At 57.3% G+C, this 19,359-nt stretch overlaps 1 protein-coding gene across 3 annotated transcripts; it reads left to right on the forward strand.

The window, feature by feature from the left end:
• The first annotated feature begins 986 nt into the window (after positions 1-986).
• KCNH4 (potassium voltage-gated channel subfamily H member 4) lies at positions 987-18,308 on the forward strand. Of its 3 annotated transcripts, none has more exons than XR_008418732.1 (17): positions 987-1,162; positions 3,060-3,293; positions 3,616-3,762; positions 3,888-4,021; positions 4,834-5,077; positions 5,425-5,582; positions 8,321-8,528; positions 9,529-9,723; positions 10,140-10,339; positions 11,970-12,219; positions 12,805-13,049; positions 13,699-13,737; positions 13,940-14,292; positions 14,567-14,673; positions 15,285-15,358; positions 16,581-17,288; positions 18,081-18,191. XR_008418732.1 is itself a non-coding variant. In XM_053892810.1 (17 exons), exons 1-17 carry the CDS (start codon positions 1,087-1,089, stop codon positions 18,283-18,285), a joined length of 3,246 nt encoding a protein of 1,081 aa, XP_053748785.1. In that variant the 5' UTR covers positions 987-1,086; the 3' UTR covers positions 18,286-18,308. The 3 variants fall into 3 exon arrangements, 2 of the variants coding, with proteins under 2 accessions (XP_053748785.1, XP_019291041.1); XM_053892810.1 differs by having other exon boundaries at positions 16,581-16,957; positions 18,081-18,308; XM_019435496.2 differs by lacking the exons at positions 13,699-13,737; positions 13,940-14,292; positions 14,567-14,673; ... (1 more) ...; positions 16,581-17,288; positions 18,081-18,191 and adding an exon at positions 13,530-13,692.
• Positions 18,309-19,359: the final 1,051 nt, after the last annotated feature.

Genomic DNA, 19,359 nt, shown 5'->3' on the forward strand with positions numbered 1-19,359 from the left:
GAGAAGATGGAGCTCAAAGACCACCAATACACCTTTAAAGATTTGCAAACTGACTCTGCCTAACTTGAAACTATCTTTCTCAGCCCCGAACTTGCCTCCAGCCTCTCTTCCACTTGAATGGCAGCCGAGAGAAGGAAGGTTAAATCAAGACTACAGGAAGAGAGAGACAATTGCTCTCCAGCACACTTATTGTGTACCAAAAACATGCATTATGCTATTAAATTCTCACGACCGCATGAGGTGAAAATTATTAGCTCAATTTTACAGATAAGGAAAGGGAGGCTTGACGAGGCTAAATCACACAATCAGTGAGTAGCAAAGCTGGGATTCTACCCCATGGACTCCAAAGCTCTTTTCATCCACCAGGCTGCACTCAGAGACAGAGCTCGCCAAGGTTCCCTACCTAAACTGGGGCGCGAGTGAGGGTTAAGCTATTCTAGAAGTTCATTTCCAGCCGTCCCGTCGACCCGCCACCGGCCAAACGAATGAATCTCTTTAACCTTGCTATCACACTTTGGAGCGCAGGGAACTGAAATATCCCAATTCCAGCAGGCGGCACTGTGAACCAAACACCATCCGCAGCGTGGGCGGCGCGCGGGGAAACCCGTAGGGCGGAGCCACAAGGAGTCGCCTGGGAACCACGCTTGGGGGCGTGGTCACCCCGGAAAGGGGAGTGTCTGCCAACCAAGCCCCGCCCCACCTCCGTGGTCTCTGCTCCAGGTGGGCGTGTCCCGAAATCTCTCTGGGAGAGACACGCGTGGGCCGCTCCCCCCTGGGAGGAGCAACGCGGAGAAGGGTGAGGGTGTCGCTGGCGGCCCCTCCCCGTACCGGCCACGTGGCGGGTGCGGGCCGAGCCCGGGGGAAAGAACTTGGCCCGTGGGGAGGTGGGGGGACAGAGGCGGCGCCAAGCCTAGCCGAGAGCTGCAAGGTTCGGAACCGAGAGGCAGCGGCGGCGGCGGCGCTGAGAGGAGGGGAGGAGGCAGGCGGGCGCATGGGGCGCCCCGGCTCCGCCGGCAGCGCGCCCCCTCCGGCCCCGCCGCGCTGAACGCCCCCCAGCGCCGCGCCTCGAACCCCCGCCCCGAGGCCATGCCGGTCATGAAGGGGTTGCTGGCCCCGCAAAACACCTTTCTGGACACCATCGCCACCCGCTTCGACGGCACTCGTGAGTGGGGCGAGGCTGGGGCTGGGTGTTGGAGCTGGGGTCAAGTCGGCTTCGGCGCCGGCGCCGGGTCTCCTGGATATGGTGACACCCGAGGCGGGGAGAGTGGACTTGACGGTCGAGGAACTCCCGAAGTCGCCGGGAAAGGAACAGGACTGGCAGTGCCCTGTGAGGGGAGGCGAGGAAAGGGCCAAGAGTGCAGGGGGCTAAGACTGGGAGTGTGACTGAGTCAGGAAATGCTCTTTGTGCCGCAAAACGAAGGAGGGGGCCGTGGGAGCCTCCCGCTGCGGGGCAGAGCTCTGCTGGGGACGTATGGGGGGTATCCGAGACGCAGAGGTGGGACGAAGCGGTCAGGCGCTCTGGAGTCTACTTCCAGAAGGCTCCAGCATCTCCTTCCCCAGGAAAAAAAAAAAAAAAAGAAAAAAGAAAGAGAAAAGATCAGACTTAGGCAGCACCTTGCTTGGATTAAGGTCACGCGCCCCCAAATCTTGGCGCGTCTGCATCTGAGGGAGGTGAGGCAGGAGGAGGGGGTGGTCCGTGTGACGGAGGGAACTCTCTGCTCACCCACCCCCAGCTTGGATTCCAGGTTCAGCACCTTGGACAGCCACATTCCTCCTTCTCTGCCACTTCTCCCGCCTTTCCCTTTTCCTACTTTGGAGCTGAGAGATCTCCCCCTGCCCCCTTGGGGTACCCTAGCCAGTATCTGGAAGGTAGGGGGAGCGGTACCCGCGGGCGGAAACCGAGCCGCCGGGGCCTTAGCCGCCTCCCCACTCTCCCCCCACAGACACCTCCCTTGTTTCCATAGCTCCCATCACCCGGGGAACGGGCCCTGGGATGGAAGAGGGAGGCTGCTGCCCAGGGCCCAAAGCCTCCCAGGCACCTTCAGCCCCCATCAGCCACTCCACCCCCAGACAGTCACCCCTCTTAGCTCCCAGTACTGGTTGTGTCTCAGGCCCCTTCCCTCAGTGGAGACTCTGCCCCTGGATGGCCCACAGAGCCCCTCTTCGACCTCCACCCATTGGAGCCATAGGGAGCCAGCTCACGTTCTGCTGCTGGGGTTGCTGGACTAAACTTCAGCGCCCAATCCTGTCAGACTTTGAGCACTGGGACAGACCCCCTGAAATTACCTAAAGAGATGCTAAAGAGAGGACCTTTCCTGGAAGGCAGAGAATGAGGACACTACTCATCACTGTCTCTCTCCCCCAACAAAGGAGATTTGTGAGTTTGGATAATCTCCATCTTTTGGTTTCCTATCAATACAATGGGTGTGATATCACCAGAATCTCTGCCCTGTCCACTCTCTAATAGGATGACAGGGTAGCAGCTATGCATGTGTCTTGCAGGCTGTGGGAATGCGGCGGGCGGTGGGGGGTGGGGTGTGTGTGGGGGTATTGTCGTACCTTGTCAGTGTAGCACTTAGTGAATGCTAGGATCTGTTTTCCCCAGGTAACTCATATAACTCTCACGACAACCATGTGAACAAGATATATTATCCCCCACTTTGCAGATACGAAAGCTGAGGCACAGAAGAGAGTTCATTAACTTGTCCAAGGTTACGGTTGGAAAGCGGCAGGGGTGTGGTGCTGGAGCCCATGCTCTTACTACTATAGGTCCTCTGTATAAGCTCACCAGCCTGAATGCAGGCAGAAGGACTGCATGACCTTCTCCAACCCCCCAGTGATCCCTGTGCCGGTTCCGGGCCACCCTTACGTCCTTGTCCTTTTGTTCTATCTCTTCGCACTCTCATTTCAGAATATCCCAAAGGGGACCCAGGAATCAAATGAAGCCTGGGAAGCTTCTGGCTCTGACTTCTGACCACAGCCTGGGGGAGGTACTTACCCACCTTGAAGCTAAGCTCCCCTCCTGGCCTTGACCTAACCTTGACCTCTTCTTCCCACAGACAGCAACTTCCTGCTGGCCAACGCACAGGGCCCACGGGGCTTTCCCATTGTGTACTGCTCTGACGGATTCTGTGAGCTCACAGGCTACGGCCGTACCGAGGTCATGCAGAAAACCTGCAGCTGCCGCTTCCTCTATGGTCCGGAGACCAGCGAGCCAGCACTGCAGAGGCTGCACAAGGCCCTGGAGGGCCATCAGGAGCACCGGGCTGAAATCTGCTTCTATCGAAAGGATGGTAAGGAGGCCTGGCCTGCCCTGCAGCCCCGCAGCCCTGCCTAGGTGCCTTACCCAGAATTTGCCTGGCATGGCAGAAGTCTGGGTGCTGGTCCGCCCACTGCCACAGGCTGACTAGGTGACGCCAAGTACATCCCTGATCCTCTCGAGGACTTTGTTCTCCCATCTGGAAGGGAAGGAGTCAGCTAACATAATCTCTGGGGTTCTTTCCAGATCTAAACCTTTGCCAAGCCCTTTGACTATGCTCAGGAACCATGGGAGGTTAAGGGGAAAGGGGTGCCATGGACTGCTCACCCTCCCATTCCACCTCTCCACATCTATAGGCTCAGCCTTTTGGTGCCTCTTGGACATGATGCCCATCAAGAATGAGATGGGAGAGGTCGTGCTTTTCCTCTTTTCCTTCAAGGACATCACTCAGAGTGGAGGCCCAGGACTTGGCCCCTCAGGAGGCCATGGTGACAGTAATCATGGTAACTGCAGGCCTGGGGAGGAGGCATTAATGGTCAGAGGTCCTTGCTGAAGGTCACACAAGACCTCTCCCTACCGGGCCTCACGGGATGTGCCCCCATTTATCTTGCACCCTTCTTCCCAACAGAAAACTCGGGCGGTTTTGGTAGGAGGGGAGCCAGCTCAAGACTTCGATCTGCCAGGAGGCAGAGCCGTACTGTCCTACACCGGCTGACTGGCCATTTTGGCCGCCGGGGCCAAGGAGGCATGAAAACCAATAATGTGAGTCCTGTCTGCACCCCAACGTCTCCCAGCTGTGATTCTGAGACAGCCTTGCTACTGTCTCCCCGTCTCCCTGCCTATCTGATCTCCCTCCCGTGGCTTATTCCTCTGTCCACCCGTTTCTCATGTATGACTCTCTGCTGTGTCCCATCATGTCCCCTCACATCTTCCAACCCCATTTCCCTTGCTTCCTTCTGATTGACATTACTCTACTATGATGATGTCATAAGGGCAGGGATCTAGCAGCAATTACATCACCTACCTCTGGATGATAGAGTTACCTATGCGGGGGAGGAGTGAAATCACAAGCTGTGGTCCTAGGGAGAGAGCCCCCAGTGGGGTCCTGCTGTCTAGCCCTAGGACCCTGATAAAGCCTTGGGATCAATTGTCCAACCCTCTGAGTTGTTTTGAGGGCTACAGGGAATGGGGTGCGCCGTGCCAGCCTCCCCTCATCTCTGGGATATCCCCGTCCCCCACAGGGCCCCCAAATACCAAGAGAAACTTAAGGGAGATGTTAGTGACCCCTCAAGCTAAGGCGTGTGCCTGATTTGTCATAATCTCCCTCTCAAGTAGGGGGAAGGCCCATCCCCTCTCAAAACATGATTGATCAACAGGGGGCCTGAGCAGTTGCTTGGCAGAGGTAGGAAGTGTTAGGTGACAGCCCCTGACCCTCTCCCCTGCACCTTCTATCTCCTGTCGTGGTCATGCCTGCAGCACCCACTCCCCCCTTCCCCATCCGCTGCCTCTCCCTTCCCCAAGCCTCGGCTCCTCTTTCCCTTAAATGTCCCCAACCGCCACCCCTCTCCCCCTAGAACGTGTTTGAGCCAAAGCCATCAGTGCCCGAGTACAAGGTGGCCTCCGTGGGGGGGTCCCGCTGCCTCCTCCTCCACTACAGCGTCCCCAAGGCCGTGTGGGACGGCCTCATCCTCCTCGCCACCTTCTACGTTGCGGTCACCGTTCCCTACAATGTCTGCTTCTTGGGCGATGATGACACCCCCATCACTTCCCGACACACCCTTGTCAGCGACATCGCCGTGGAGATGCTCTTCATCCTGGGTTAGACCTTCTGCCCCACATACCCTGGTGGGTGGGCTGGAGGGACCCACTCCTCCAACCTTTGCTCGATCCTGGGCCTGCAGTACCCAGGCATTCAGAGCCCAACCATTTCTGGGTCTTTAAGTCCTAATGGTCCATGTGCCCTGACCTCTGACCCCTTCAGCCTTCAACCTTTAGACCACTCCTCCCTGGAGACCAGCCAGAAGCCCGAGCTCTCTTCCTCTTCCCTGCCCCCACCTCCATTCTGGGCCTCAGGCTTGTTCCCAGCTTACTCATTTCCTTGGCCCCTCGGCCTGAGTTTCTGGGCACAAAGCCCCCTAGTAACCAACAGCCTCTTGCACCCCCAGATATCATCCTGAACTTCCGCACCACCTATGTGTCCCAGTCCGGCCAGGTGGTCTCTGCTCCTCGTTCCATCGGTCTTCACTACCTGGCCACCTGGTTCTTTGTTGACCTTATTGCTGCTCTGCCTTTTGACCTGCTTTATGTCTTCAACATCACCGTGGTGAGTGACCCCCAGGCCACCCTGCAGCCCAGCCTCCCAAATTAGCCCAGCATCTCCTATGAAGGCACCGACCCCAACTCAGACTCAGTCCTTCCCATCCATCCATCTGCATGTAGTTGTCAGGCACCTGCCGTGGGCTGCTCAGAAGGAGCTGGGAGGGTCTGCGCTCTCGGGGAGCTCAGCTCACAATCACTGAGGGAAGCTGAGACAAATGAAAAGCTAACTAGGGCTACCAAGGCGGCATTGGTCTGATGCCAAATGAGTGGTACTTTTCACATTTTTATTTAACAAACAACCGATGAGCATTTAGCTGTCTGCAAAGCACTGTGTGGAGCATGGTCACGGTGGGGAAAAGGGACAAGGATTCAGCCTCCAGGCAGCTAAGCTGGTGAGGGGGCAGGACTGGTGGAGGGGACAGCAGGAACAGAAGAGGTGAATGGAGAGGAAGATGGGGCCCAGGTGTTGCTGGCAGCTGGGCAGGAGCTAGCCGACCTTGGAGTTCCAGGCAGGAAAGTGGGCGTGCATACAAATGATCTGAAATCTAGCCAGCACCTGGGAGGCCAAAGCACTGCAGTTGGAAAAAGGCCAGGGGTGGTCTGGGAAGGATTCCTGCAGGAGACAGAGCAGAGCTAGACCCTTGACAGAGAGCAGGATTTGGCTGGCAGAAGATGGGGAGAGAGCATCTGGGGGGAGCGTTGTAAGCCAAGACAAGGAGGCAGAGGCTGTGGGGTGGATTTGGAGGCAGACAGTGCCAGGTCCTGGGCCCTCTCAGCTCCCCGGGGACTGCCCGGAGGTGCCCTGAGTGGTCAGCTCTGCACCCAGCCAGCAGATAGCAGGTGCTCTCGAGTCCAGGGTGAGGGAGTCCCACCCTGTGTCCCCAGACCCCCTTGGCTGTTGGGTGGGGAGGTGGAGAGCAGTTTCCCTGTGCGCTCCTCTCTCTGCCACACTCAGCTATAGTGGGAAACCACCTACACGCAGCCGGATTTAACTAGCCGCCAACGGGCTGTGGGCCTCTTCTCCTGGCTGGGTACACGTGTGTGCACACTCCCACACACGTGCATGTGTGTATGTCTGCCCTGAGGCTCCGGCCACTCCGAGCAGAGCTCCCCACCCCTCCCTGTGACTGCACTCTCCCATCCCGTGCCCACCAGGCTGTGTCAGCCAGCCGGACAGCTGTCCTGGGGAGAGCTACAGAGAATCCCCTGTCTCTCCTCCCAGGCAGTCCCCCTCCTCTGATACCTTAAGGAGCATCTTACATTTACTAAGTCCTTTCGCCCACATCATCACATAGGAGCCTCACAGTAACCCTTCAGGGCAGATTCTCTTTTTCAGAGGTAGATGCAAAGGCTCAGAGAGGTTAAGTGACTTGCCGCAGGTCACACAGCTAGCAGCGGCAGGCAGGAGATTGGAACCAGGCCTCCAGACTCCTAGTCTATTCCTCTTTCTAACGTACCACCCCGGTTCTCAGGAACCCCATGCACCCAACTCGATGATGTGGCAGAAGGCGGGAGGAGGAGCAGTGTGGGGCTGGAGGGAGACAGAGCAAAGATAGAGGATGAGTAGGCACTGGCAGAGCTGTGGACTTGAAGGAGCCAGGCCTGGGACACTCTGGTCCAAGGAGAAGGAGAGGAGGGCCCCAAGGGAGTGGGGCTCAGAGGCAGGTGACTAGGAGAAGCTCTGAAGGACTCAAGTTTGGAAGCAGAAGCTCTGGGAGCTGGAGGCAGGCGTTAAGCCCTGGAGACGGTCCATGTGGAGGAAGCAGGGCCACCTCCTTTCCAGCTCCTTCACCTAAAATTAGAGAAAAGGACAGGAGGTGGCTCAGGAGCCGTGCCGGGCCAGGGCTGTGGGGGATGCTGTCAGAGGCTTCTGAGAGGGCCTTCATACCAAGTTCCCCCGGCGCTGCCCCAGAGCCCCTAGCCCTAGCTTCCAAGCTGCCCCCTCCCAGAGTAGTGAGAGGATAAGTTTCTGTACCTGCTCCTCGTCTCCAAGCTTTGGAGGGCTAATTGAAGCACTGGTGACCACAATGACAACAGTCGTGGTGGTAATATTAGCTAACACAGGATGCTTACGAGGTGCCACCAGCTCCATAACCCCCACCTAAGCCCCACAATGGCTAAGACCTTGAAACCCAGGCTCCTTCACTTTCTGCTCTCCTTGCCCCAGCACTTCGGTATGCGCCTCTCATCAGCAGCTCACCCACCATGGCCATGGCCCCTAACCTCCCCCTGTCCCCAAGCCTCTTGCCTGTTCGCGCCTTACCTTGCTACTCTGTGGGTTGAGGACGGCTCCCATCACAACTGCTGTCATCGCCAACAACCAGCTCTTGTCCGCAGCTGGTTGTGCCCAAGACTTTGAGGGCTTCAAGCAGGGGCCAGAGATCATTGTGTCTGTTCCCCTGCCTCTGAGCCTTAGTTTACTCATCTGCAAACTGGAACAATGATGGTAACTGAACTGAAGGCATGAGTGTGTCATGAGGATCGTAAGTGCTTAGCCCAGAGCCTGACACACATATAGTAAGTACTTACATAAGTAAGCAAGTACACATAGTAAGTGTTAGCCTTTATTGGTTTTAGTATTATTCTCTCCTGGCCACATTCCCTGGTCACTTTCTCAGGACAGCAGGGACGGTTTCCCCTGCTGCAGCTTCCCCTGGCTCCAGGGCATCTGGGAGGGGACGCAGGGGCTCCGAGGAGGCGGAGGCGGGCCTGCTCCCAGCCTCCCCCACCACACTCCTGCAGACATCGCTGGTGCACCTTCTGAAGACGGTGCGGCTGCTGCGGCTGCTGCGGCTGCTGCAGAAGCTGGAGCGATACTCACAGTGCAGCGCCGTGGTCCTCACACTACTCATGTCCGTCTTCGCGCTCCTCGCCCACTGGATGGCCTGCATCTGGTACGTCATCGGGCGCCGGGAGATGGAGGCCAATGACCCGCTGCTTTGGGACATCGGTGAGCCACCGACCCCAGGCTTTCGTTGACATCCGTCCACCTGCCCTGTCCACTCAGGCCCCCGGGCTGATGCCTCCTCTGGCACCACACCCACCACCCCACATTCTTCCCTCTGGGTCAGGCACGGGGGTACTGAAGTGAAGACCAGGGGTCTGCCTGGGCAGACCTCACAGCCTAGCAGGGGAGCAAGACCGGTGACAGGCAATCAAAGCAGTACAGGAAACACTCTCATGGTCAGGAGGGTGTTTGGGGCAGAGGTAGTGCTCCTTCTCCCCCCGACCTTTTCAGTGGCTCTCCACTGCCCTCAAAATAAAGTCCACACTCAAAAAAAAAAAAAAAGTCCCCACTCAATCCACACCCTGCATAGCCCTGCTGCCTTCTCTCTCCCCACTTGGTTTCCCTTTCTTCCCTGTGCCCTGTGCTGCAGCCACGCTGGCCTCCTTCCAGCTCCCCGGGATGCACTGCTTTCTCACAACGGCCTTGAACCTGTTTTCCTCTCGGGAATCTTCTCCCTTTGTCTTCCCTCCCTTCTTCCCCTAAGTGACTTTTCTATTCCTTGCAATCACCACTAAGCTAACTCTCCCTAACTCATTATGGCTCCTAGGACGCCCCGTACTTCCCTTTTCGTAGCTCACTGCCCACCTGTCATTTATTTCATGTGTCTTTCCCCTCCAGACGGTAGGTTCCATCAGGGCAGGGAGAATGGTGGGGTCAAGTGCCAGCACCCTGTACACAGGGGTGCTCAGTAAACTGTTAGAGTGAGGAGGGTCCCCCCAAACATTCAGGAGCTTAGGAAGTTTGCAGCTGTAACCAGTTCACTGTGGGGAGTCCCAGGCCCAGACCACTGGGGACATTTTCTGTCCCTGCGGGTGCAAACCTCCCCTCGCCTCTGTAAATACTTGCCCAAGGTCAAGCTCAGGCAGCTCAGGGAAGGCCAGCTCTCCACTGCCTGGGCCGCCGCTCCTTGCCTCCCTCCACTACCCCCCCCCCCCCCACCCAGGCTGGTTGCACGAGCTGGGCAAGCGGCTGGAGGAGCCCTACGTCAATGGCTCGGCGGGTGGCCCGTCGCGGCGCAGTGCCTACATCGCTGCCCTCTACTTCACGCTGAGCAGCCTCACCAGCGTGGGCTTCGGCAACGTGTGCGCCAACACCGACGCGGAGAAGATCTTCTCCATCTGCACCATGCTCATAGGCGGTGAGGCCGGGCCCACCATGCCCCAGGGTGGCCCCGCTAAGCCCAGCGTGCAGAGGGGGAAACAGGCTCAGAGAAGGCAAGATGCCCACCCACGTCCAGACAGTCGTGCATTCATTCATAGCCGTTTCCTCAGCATCTACTACATGCTGGTCCCCGGCGGGGGGTGGGGGGGGGGTGGGGGGGGGGCGTGCTGGCCTTCTGCGAAGGGAATGGGAAACCCAAGTTCATGACCTAGCTGGAGGGCAGGAGAGGAACATCAGGTCTGGGTATTCCCTGAGCCAACCCAAGCCCGCTGGCTCTCCTGCCCCTCCCTCCCCAGGCGCCCAGAGCCGTCCACAGGCAGGTTGGGTCCTGGGGCGGGGGTGGAGGCGGGAGGGGTGGCCGTCCCTAACCCGCTGCCGCTGCCGCCGCTGCAGCGCTGATGCACGCCGTGGTGTTCGGGAACGTGACGGCCATCATCCAGCGCATGTACTCGCGCCGTTCACTCTACCACCGCCGCATGAAGGACCTCAAGGACTTCATCCGTGTGCACCGCCTGCCGCGGCCGCTCAAGCAGCGCATGCTCGAGTCCTTCCAGACCACGTGGGCTGTCAACAGCGGCATCGACGCCAACGAGGTAGTGTACCCGGACCCCGGCGCGTGGCGTCAGAGTGGGAGAGGGGTCGCCGTCTCTCTGGGGTTGGGATGGAGACACCTGGGGTCCCGGGAGGCGAAGCCCTGCTCAAAGGGGCACGGCACCGACCCCCATCCACATCCCTTTTCCTTGGCACTAGAACACCGGAGCTGAGAGGGAGCTCAGGCCTTAGCTAATGCCATCCCCCACCCCCACCCCCCTCAGCCAGCCTTTCCTGAGCGCTTGCTTTGGGCCAGCCTCTGTGCGGGACACAGGGAGCTCAGAGATGATGACACTCAGCCCTTGTCCTGAGGGAGACACCAGTTGGGTGAAGGAGGCAGACAGGTAAACAAATAATTACGCAGTGAATAGGACTCTGCTGGAGGGATGGCAGAGCAATTAGGGGATGTTGTGCCTGGGCCTAGAGGAGTCAGGGAAGGCGGCACGGAAGAGGGGACATCGTGAGGGGCAAGAAGGAAATCAGCCTGCTACCAGAGGCCATTCCAGGCAGAAAGAGGAGTAGGAACACAGACCCGGAAATGTTGACACAAAAGAGCAGGGGAGTTCAGGGAACTGAAAGTCAAGTCAGTGAGCCTTCAGGACTGGATGTGTGAGTGCTGTGGAGGGGAGGAGGGAGACCGGAGTGCAAGAGACAGGGCTGGGGAGGCGGGTCAGGCCAGCTCATGGGTGGTCTTGAATTTAGATTGTATTCTGCAAAACTTTTAGGCTGGGAAGTGACCTGAGGATCTAGGAGGTATCTCTGAGAGCCAGAGCCGGAGGACCTGGTGATCGGCTGGTTGCAGGAGAGGAGCTCAGAATAGGCCCCAGGTCCCTGGTTTGGGCAAAGGGGCATGATGGGGCATCACAGGAGGAAGGTGTGAAAATGAAAGTCCAGGATTAGGCCATGATGAGGGTGTGGTGCCTGTGGGAGATCCAGGTGGAGGCTGTTCCATCAGTAGTTGAAAATATAGGTCTAGACCCATAGGTAGGGCTCCAGGCTCACAGGGAGTAGGGAAGTCAAGGAGCTGGCTGCCATGATGCAGGCAGAGTGTGGAAAGTTAGAAGAGGAGCCTGGGGAGGAAATGGGGACAAGAGGGAGAGGTCAGCAAGCCCAAGTGGCCTAGGGGCTCCCTAAGATGAGGATAGAACTATGAACATTGTTTGGCTCCTCAGAGATCATTGGTAATGTTCAAGGTCTTGTGTAACCCTGCGTTTTACAGATGGGGATATTGAGGCCCAGAGAGAGCAAATGGATTGCCCGAGGTTCACAAGGACTTAGGGGCAGAGCTGACTTCTAGTTTCCTGACTCCCGGTTGAAAGCTGACCCACCAGGGCCGATCCTTGTACGGGGTTGAGTAACCAAGGACATGTGTGAGTGACCACCGTGTGTAGTCACAGGCAGTGGACACATAGGAAAAGGCCTAGTCTCTGCTCCTGAACTTGGGTTGAGAGGTCCACACACAAGCAAAATTGAGGTTTGATACACAGAGGTCTTCTTGAAGGTCAAACACAGGTAACTTCAAAGCAAAAGGCAAGTTTTGGAGTCCTCTCCTTGGAGACAGCTCAGCACATTTATAGAACTCAAGTAGCAGCTGCAGGGGGATGGCCAGAATGACCTATGCCCCTTATGCAGTTACTGCGTGACTTCCCAGACGAGCTGAGAGCTGACATCGCTATGCACCTGAATCGGGAGATCCTGCAGCTGCCGCTGTTTGCAGCAGCGAGCAGAGGCTGCCTGCGGGCCCTCTCCCTGCACATCAAGACCTCGTTCTGCGCTCCAGGCGAGTACCTGTTGCGCCGTGGGGACGCCCTGCAGGCACACTACTACGTCTGCTCCGGCTCGCTTGAGGTGCTTCGAGACAACATGGTGCTGGCCATCCTGGGTGAGGATCCCACCACCGCCTACTACCTACCCCAGAACCTGCCCCCAGGGGCATTGGGTGTGGCCAGGGATCTAGGGCCTGGGATACCCCTAGTGGATATGTGGAATTCCTGCTGAGGGGGTCCTCTTTCCTGGTGCCTTCACCTTACTACCTTCCCCTTTTGACCATACCCTCAGATTCTCCCCTAATCCTATTGGCCATCAACCCATCAGCCCTTCCCCAGTGACTCTCCCCCAACTCCACTGATCCTTTCCCGCTGCACCATCTCCCAACTCCATTGACTCTTCCCCCCTGACCCTCAACTCCATTGACCTTTACCCTTTAGCTGACCCCTCTGGCCATTCTTTAACTGATCATCTAGTTCCATTGATTATACTGACATTTCCCATTGACTGTCTCCCAACTTCATCAGTCACTCTCCACTGACTTCTTCCCAACTCCATTGATTATTTCCACCAATCCTATTGATTGATCCTTCTCTGACCGCCCTTCAAACACACTAACCATCCCCCAGCTCCACTGACCACTTCCCACTGATATCCTCTTGGTCCCTCTGCCCCAGCTGACTATCCCCATCCCTTACAGGGAAGGGGGACCTGATTGGGGCAGATATCCCTGAGCCGGGGCAGGAGCCTGGGTCAGGGGCAGTCCCAAGCTGCGTGCTGAAGACCAGCGCTGACGTGAAGGCACTGACCTACTGTGGCCTGCAGCAGCTGAGCAGCAGAGGGCTGGCTGAGGTCCTGAGACTCTATCCTGAGTACGGGGCTGCCTTCCGGGCTGGCCTGCCCCGGGACCTCACCTTCAACCTGCGCCAGGGCTCTGACACCAATGTATGTAGACCCCCTATGGCCTCCACCTCCTCCGAGGTCCCCTCCTTCAGGGCAGACCTCCCCATCCCAAGAGAGAGTCTCATGCATCTCCTTCCACCCGGAGAACATCATTTCTCAATCCCCGGCACCCCCTTCCATTGTCCCTTCCACGCTTAACATCTTCCACCCCCACCTGACCCTTCTTCATTGGCCATCACCCAACCCCATGGACCGTCTCTCACCACTTCTACTTCCGACTCCTCTGACCCATCATTTCCTGTTGGCCACCCCTCAGCACCCCCCTCAGACCCCTCAGAGGGACCTCACTTTGGAAACAGTCCCCCTCGCGTGCTCCTACTCCAAGTCCGTCTCTGAACTGGGCATCATCCCCTGGGTTTCCTCTTCGGCACTCACCAAATATTTCCTGACCCCATTTTGGCTTAGCCTCTGGGCCAGGTCTACAGTTTACACCCTAGGCCTTTGTCTTTCACTGCTTTTCAGACTTACTTTGCCACTCAGACATCTCTGAGTTGGAGTTGGAAGTATCTCTGACTCAGTTCCACAAAAAGGCCCCACATTCTCAAAGCCCACAGCACTGATGGGGAGGAAGAGCTGCACCAGGAGAGGGGGGAGGTGTGAGTCAGCTTGAATCCCCCCTATGTCCCCGCAGGGCCTCAGCCGCTTTTCCAGATCTCCTCGCCTCTCCCAGGTAACACCATCTTCCTGGGAGGTGTGGGGTGGGGTTTGAGGTTGCATGGGGGAGTCTGGGAGCTGGAGGCACCTTTCCGTGGCTCCTCTGCTGCAGGGAGAAGGCGGGGGGGGATGGGTGGCTGCATCTGCCAGTGAAGGCTGTTGCTTAATGAAGGGGCCTATTGTTCACTGTCCTGACATCAGCTGCCCTCTGCCCACAGCCCCGCTCTGAAAGCCTTGGCTCCTCCTCAGACAAGACCCTACCATCCATCACAGAGGCCGAGACTGGGGTGGAGTCTGGGGGTGGTTCCAGGCCCCGCCGGCCCCTCCTGCTGCCCAACCTCAGCCCAGCGCGGCCCCGGGGCTCCCTGGTCAGCCTCTTGGGCGAGGAGCTGCCCCCATTCTCAGCCCTTGTCTCCTCCCCTTCCCTGTCCCCATTCCCTTCCCCTGCCCTGGCTGGCCGGGGCCACAGCCCCTCCCCTCATGGCCCCCCCAGGGGTTCTGCTGCCTGGAAGCCCCCCCAGCTTCTCATTCCCCCACTGGGAACCTTTGGACCTCCGGACCTCAGTCCCCGGTGAGACGCCAGCCTCCCCTGCCTTCCCCATACCCCTGCTGGCTTCCAGAACCTTCTCTGGGCTCCGTCCCCAGCCTTCCAACCAGTGCTCTTCCTATCTCTGCCCCATCTGCCCACCCGCCCTTCCTGATCCACCACACTTGCAACCCCACCCCTCTTTGACTGCTGCTCCTCCCCAGCTCCCTGGCACTGCTGTCCCCAGTTACCCTCCGCCTGCTCTGCTCTGGCCCTTGCCCTCTCCGCATGGGACTGATGATCACTGCCCCCATCCCAGGATAGTGGATGGCATTGAGGACTCTGGCAGCACAGCGGAGGCCCCTACCTTTCGGTTCAGCAGGAGGCATGAGCACGCTAGGCCCTGCTCACAGGCCCCTCCTTCAGGTAAGGGCCAGCCGTAGACCTCACTCTCCGTCACCCATTCACCCGCCATCCGTCCACCGGTCCGTCCCTTCAGCCGTCCATCCCATGTGTAGTAAGGGCTGACCATGTGCCGGACTCTGTGCTGGGAAAACATAGATGTATCAGACCTGGCCTGCACTCTCAGTGAGCTTCCAGTCTAGTGGGGGACACACCTGTGTCCTCAGATAAACGATTCCAGAACAGGGTGTCAAGTGCCACAACTGAGACAGGAACAAGGCTCTGAGGTAGGAGGGGAGGGCACCCCTAACTGTCCTTCTTAGAGGAGGGGACACTTGTAGGGGGTCTTAAGTGTTGGATAGGAGTTTGAGGGGTGGAGCAAGGCAGTTGTTGGGATAAAGGCAGGAGAGAAGAGCATGTTGTGTTCAGATGCTAAAGAGAAGCTTTTGCATGTACAGCTGGGGCAGGGGTCAGGGGAAGGGGCAGGGAAGAGTCTGGCTTTCCCATCATCCTGAGCCCAGAGCTTCTTCTCCTCTCTTCTCTGCCTGCCCAGCAAGAGGAGGGGACCCGGCCCAAGCCGTAGACTCCCGCTCCTTGCACTCACCCTGCACCCTTCCACCCCATTCTGGCTGCAGGGACCAGGCCCAGCCAGGAACTGGCCACTGAGGCCGAGGAGATGAAGGAAAAGGTCTGCAGGCTAAACCAGGAGGTAGGTTGGGGTTGACTCCTTCCTTCCAACCTTGGCAAATAGCATCTTGGGATCAGCGATGTGCCTCGTATGTAAGAGCATTTGAGGGTTTGGAGCCAGAGTCCTGAGTTCACTTATTCACACTAGCCGGGTGACCTTGGGCAAGTCCCACAACCACCCCAAACTTCAATTTCCTCATCGAAAAATGGGAAAATTAACCCGTTTTTGCCAGAGTTGTTGAGCATGATATAAGAGTGCTCATGTGCCTGGCCCAGCCCCTGGCACAGGTAAGTACTCAGTGCCTGCTGCCTCCACCCTTTCCCGGCTGGCTCAGGCTATCTAGCCCGCAAAGACAGCCTCTCCTCCCTCCTCCACTGTGGGGTCTCTCCTTTAGGGACCTGCCCCCTACCAAGTCCTTTTCCTTCCCCAGCCCTGGGAAGGGAATGCTCAGCAAACTTAGGGGTCAGAGGACAGGGAGGCTGAGAGGCCTTCAGCCCTGGGAGACCTGGATCCTCACGTCTAAACCCTGGTCAGGAAGAGCCCAGATCTTGTATGCCAAGGCTCTGCCTCTGCCTCCTCCCAGGGGATCTCTGAGCTGTCATCAGGGCACAGTCAGGCCCAACCCTTAGGGAGTGGGCCTTCCCTGGGTTCTGATAAACATCATCTGCATCCCAGGAGGGCAGCCCCTGGGGCTGGGGGGCGGGACCAGGCCCTGTTGGGCCAGATGGAGGGCCAGTCCTGCTTGGGTTCACTGTTCTAGGTGGTGTTTCCCTCACTTGAGTGTCTGTCAGCACCATTAAGATGCAGACTCCTGAGCCTCACCCAATTTGGAATGGCTGGGGCGGGGCCCAGGAATCTGCATTTTGACAAGTTTCTCAGTTGATTTGTACTCCCTGAAGTTTGCAAAACACTGAATAGATGCTTGAGCTTGTGTGCGGGGGGTCACCTGAGAGTAAGGCTGCTGTGTATGTCACTTCCAGCTTTGTGGCCTCTTTGAGCCTATTTTTCTGCCTCTTGTAAAAGTGGAGGAGAGGGGATAGCAATACCTGCTGTCCCAAAGCCTTTTTGGAAACAAGCTGAGTGTTTACATCTAGACAAAGATAACCCCTGCCCTGCCTTTTTCTCGCAGTGGCCATGAGCAGGAGTGGCTGGGAAAGAGTTTTGTACACAGTGGAGGGGGGCGCACCCGGGAGATTGATGATTGTTGTGGCATCTGGGAAACGATCTGTTGTGTTTTCCACAGATCTCCCGCCTCAACCAGGAAGTGTCTCAGCTGAGCCGGGAGCTTCGACACATCATGGGCCTGCTACAGGCTAGGCTGGGTCCCCCAGTCCACCCAGTAGTCTCGGCTCGGCTCCCAGACCCTCCTGGTCCCCAGCTGAGGCCTCCACGCATCTCACCCTGTCTATCTGGACCACCGCCCAGCCTCCAGGATACTACTTTTGCTGAGGTCCACTGCCCAGCCAGTGTGGGGACAGCAGAGATGGGGGCCGCCCCCTCCAACCTGAGGCTCTCCGTGCTGTCCCCCTTCCCCTCAGAGCCTGAGCCTCTGGGACCTTCCCCAGTGCCAGAGGCCCCATCCCCGACCCCAAGCCTCATGCAGCACAGCTTTCGGTCCAGGTCAGACACGTTCCACTGACCCTGGCCCTGGGCCCAGGCCCGTCTGGGGTGGGCACTGCTGCTTGCCATCCAGGGAGGGACTGGGCCCCTTGGCCTCCTGCCTCCGGTCAACAGCCACCGGCTGGTCTGGTTGGCTCTGCATTCTCGGGACTTTTTAACAAAGCCTGGTTACTTCGGACCCTCTTCCCTTTTCTAAACCTTCCCGTATCCTTCCCCTCTGTGAGGGGGAGCCACCTGAGGCTGTGGAACCCAACAGGCATGAGACAGAATGCAGTGCCGATCCGGCTGGGCAGATGACATGTCCTGCTTTCTCCCCAGGATCTGGAGGCAGGTAGATACCAGGGAGCACCGGGGGTTGGGGGAGGGTCCCAGATCAAGCCCACGAAGACTGAGGCAAGAGCAGACAGGATCTTGGTGTCTAAGGCGAGAGGGACAGATTGCAGATTCTGCAGCAGAGATAGCTTAGTGATATTGTGAGGCCTTCTATCCCAGCCCCTGGATTCTGCTGGACACCTTGGAAGTGATGTCACCTTGAGACAGGTAGGTTTGAGATCGCAGCTGGTATCTGAGGAGCCCAAGACTCCTTAGACCTCCCACTACCAGCCCAGGCTGGAGGGGCTCATCCCATCCCTCAACCCACACAAGAAACAAACGGGTGGCCCGCAGATATGTATTCTTCGATTCTCGCAGATTTGTGTGTGTGTGTGTGTGTGTGTGTGTGTGGTAAAATGCGAATGAGTTGCTGACACTAAAAATCAGAGTTCACACAAATATCCAGATATTCCAGTTTCTCTAAAAAACTTGGGGCGTTCTGGCAACCCTGGGCCAACATTCCACTGGCAATAATCCACTGGTGTTGAGTGGCCGCAGTCCTCTTGAGATGGGGCCTGTGCTCGCCACTTTTTCACAGTCGCCACATTTCTGGATCATCTCCTGACACTTAGCTGGCTTCCCTCCTTTGACTTCTTTGTCTGGTCTCTGTAGGTATTTGGATTTGCAGTTCCTGCCTTAGAGTGTCCTCTCCGGGTTCCTGTGCTCCAGAGAGTGCTTTCTGGGCCCAGAAATGTCAGCTTCTACCCCTGGGCCTGGGCCTGTCAACATCTCTGTTTCTGTGTTTCCGCAGGCTGTCCCTGAAGGTGGTCTTTTCTGCTGCCAGCAACTTGAAACAGTCCCCACGGCACTCCCTACCCCTCCCCTCACCAGACCTCTTCCGAGCCTGTTCTCCCCACACCCAACACGGTCTCACTCAGGGCCCTGACTTCTCACAAACCCACCCTGTTCTCCAGTTCTCCTTTGCCACCCAACACCCAAGGCTCACTTTTGGATAGGAAATAAATGCTTTATTTTTGTAGTTGTTGGCTCTGGCTGTTTCTGGGGGTTGGTCTGAGAGCTCCAGGGCTTTGGAGGAGCCTACAGGGCAGTCACTCCCCACCGCACCCCAGGGCCCTGTTGCTGTCTCTAGGAAGGGCAAAGGCGCCGAGCAATCCACTTGGCACCACATTCACGCCACCAGAAGCCCCAGGGATGAGGTAGAAACCTTAATGAGTCACTGCGGGCCCGTTATACCCCTCCTCCTCCCACCCATGACAGCCACAGATTCAGACACAGTGTGTGAGAGGCACAGAGTCCTGACTCAGACCCACCTCCAGCTCTGGAAAGGTAGCCAGTGGGACGCCCCACTGATCTTGTATAACCAATCCTGTACCTGTTACAGGCTAGGTACAGCAGGGTCTGGGGGGAAAAGCTTGTCACTAGCCAAGAACCTGCTAGGAATTCCACTCTGCCCGTCTCCTTTGCTCTCTTAAGTCCTCTCTTCCCTCTTAGCTTTCACTTCTCAGATGATCACTGCAGGGATGCAGAGGTGGGGAGATGGGGGTTACGGCTATTGTTAGAAAGCGGCGCTCTGGTGACCAGATGGAACTAGGTGTGGGCAGTTTTGCGGCAGGCGGTCCCAGACAGGTTGATTCTTCAGCTCAAGCTCCAAAGTATGATTGGTGTCAGCAGGTGTCACAGGAACAACGCCCACAGCTGTCTCTGGACTGAGCTTTGATTCCATACAAGTTTTGAGTAGTATTCCTGGGAGTGGGATGCAAACGCAGAGGAGATACCGGTCTGTGTTGGGGGAGGGGGGTGGGCGGAGACAGAAGTGGTCCTAATCCACATTAAGGGAAGGAAAGAAAGAAAGAAAGAAAGAAAGAAAGAAAGAAAGAAAGAAAGAAAGAAAGAAAGAAAGAAAAGAAAAGAAAAAAGAAAAATAGAAATAGTCCTGATCCATATGGAGGTCAAGGTGGGGGAGGCAAACAGAAATGGTTCTAATCTGTATTTATGGATGGGGAGAGCCAAAGCAGAAGTAGTCCGGCTCCATATTTGGCATCAGAGACAGGAGCTGGTTCGGGGTCGGG

The sequence above is a fragment of the Panthera pardus genome, unplaced genomic scaffold (genome assembly GCF_024362965.1).
Source record: "Panthera pardus isolate Hobbes unplaced genomic scaffold, ASM2436296v1 HiC_scaffold_3, whole genome shotgun sequence".
Lineage (NCBI taxonomy): Eukaryota > Metazoa > Chordata > Mammalia > Carnivora > Felidae > Panthera > Panthera pardus.

Excerpts from the sequence above, each read along its gene's own strand:
- KCNH4 (XM_053892810.1), top strand. The coding sequence starts at position 1,087 with ATGCCGGTCATGAAGGGGTTGCTGGCCCCGCAAAACACCTTTCTGGAC. Across the intron at positions 8,529-9,528 it reads CCCGCTGCTTTGGGACATCG|GCTGGTTGCACGAGCTGGGC; the intron begins GTGAGCCACCGA and ends CCCCCCACCCAG. Across the intron at positions 14,674-15,284 it reads CTCACAGGCCCCTCCTTCAG|GGACCAGGCCCAGCCAGGAA; the intron begins GTAAGGGCCAGC and ends TTCTGGCTGCAG.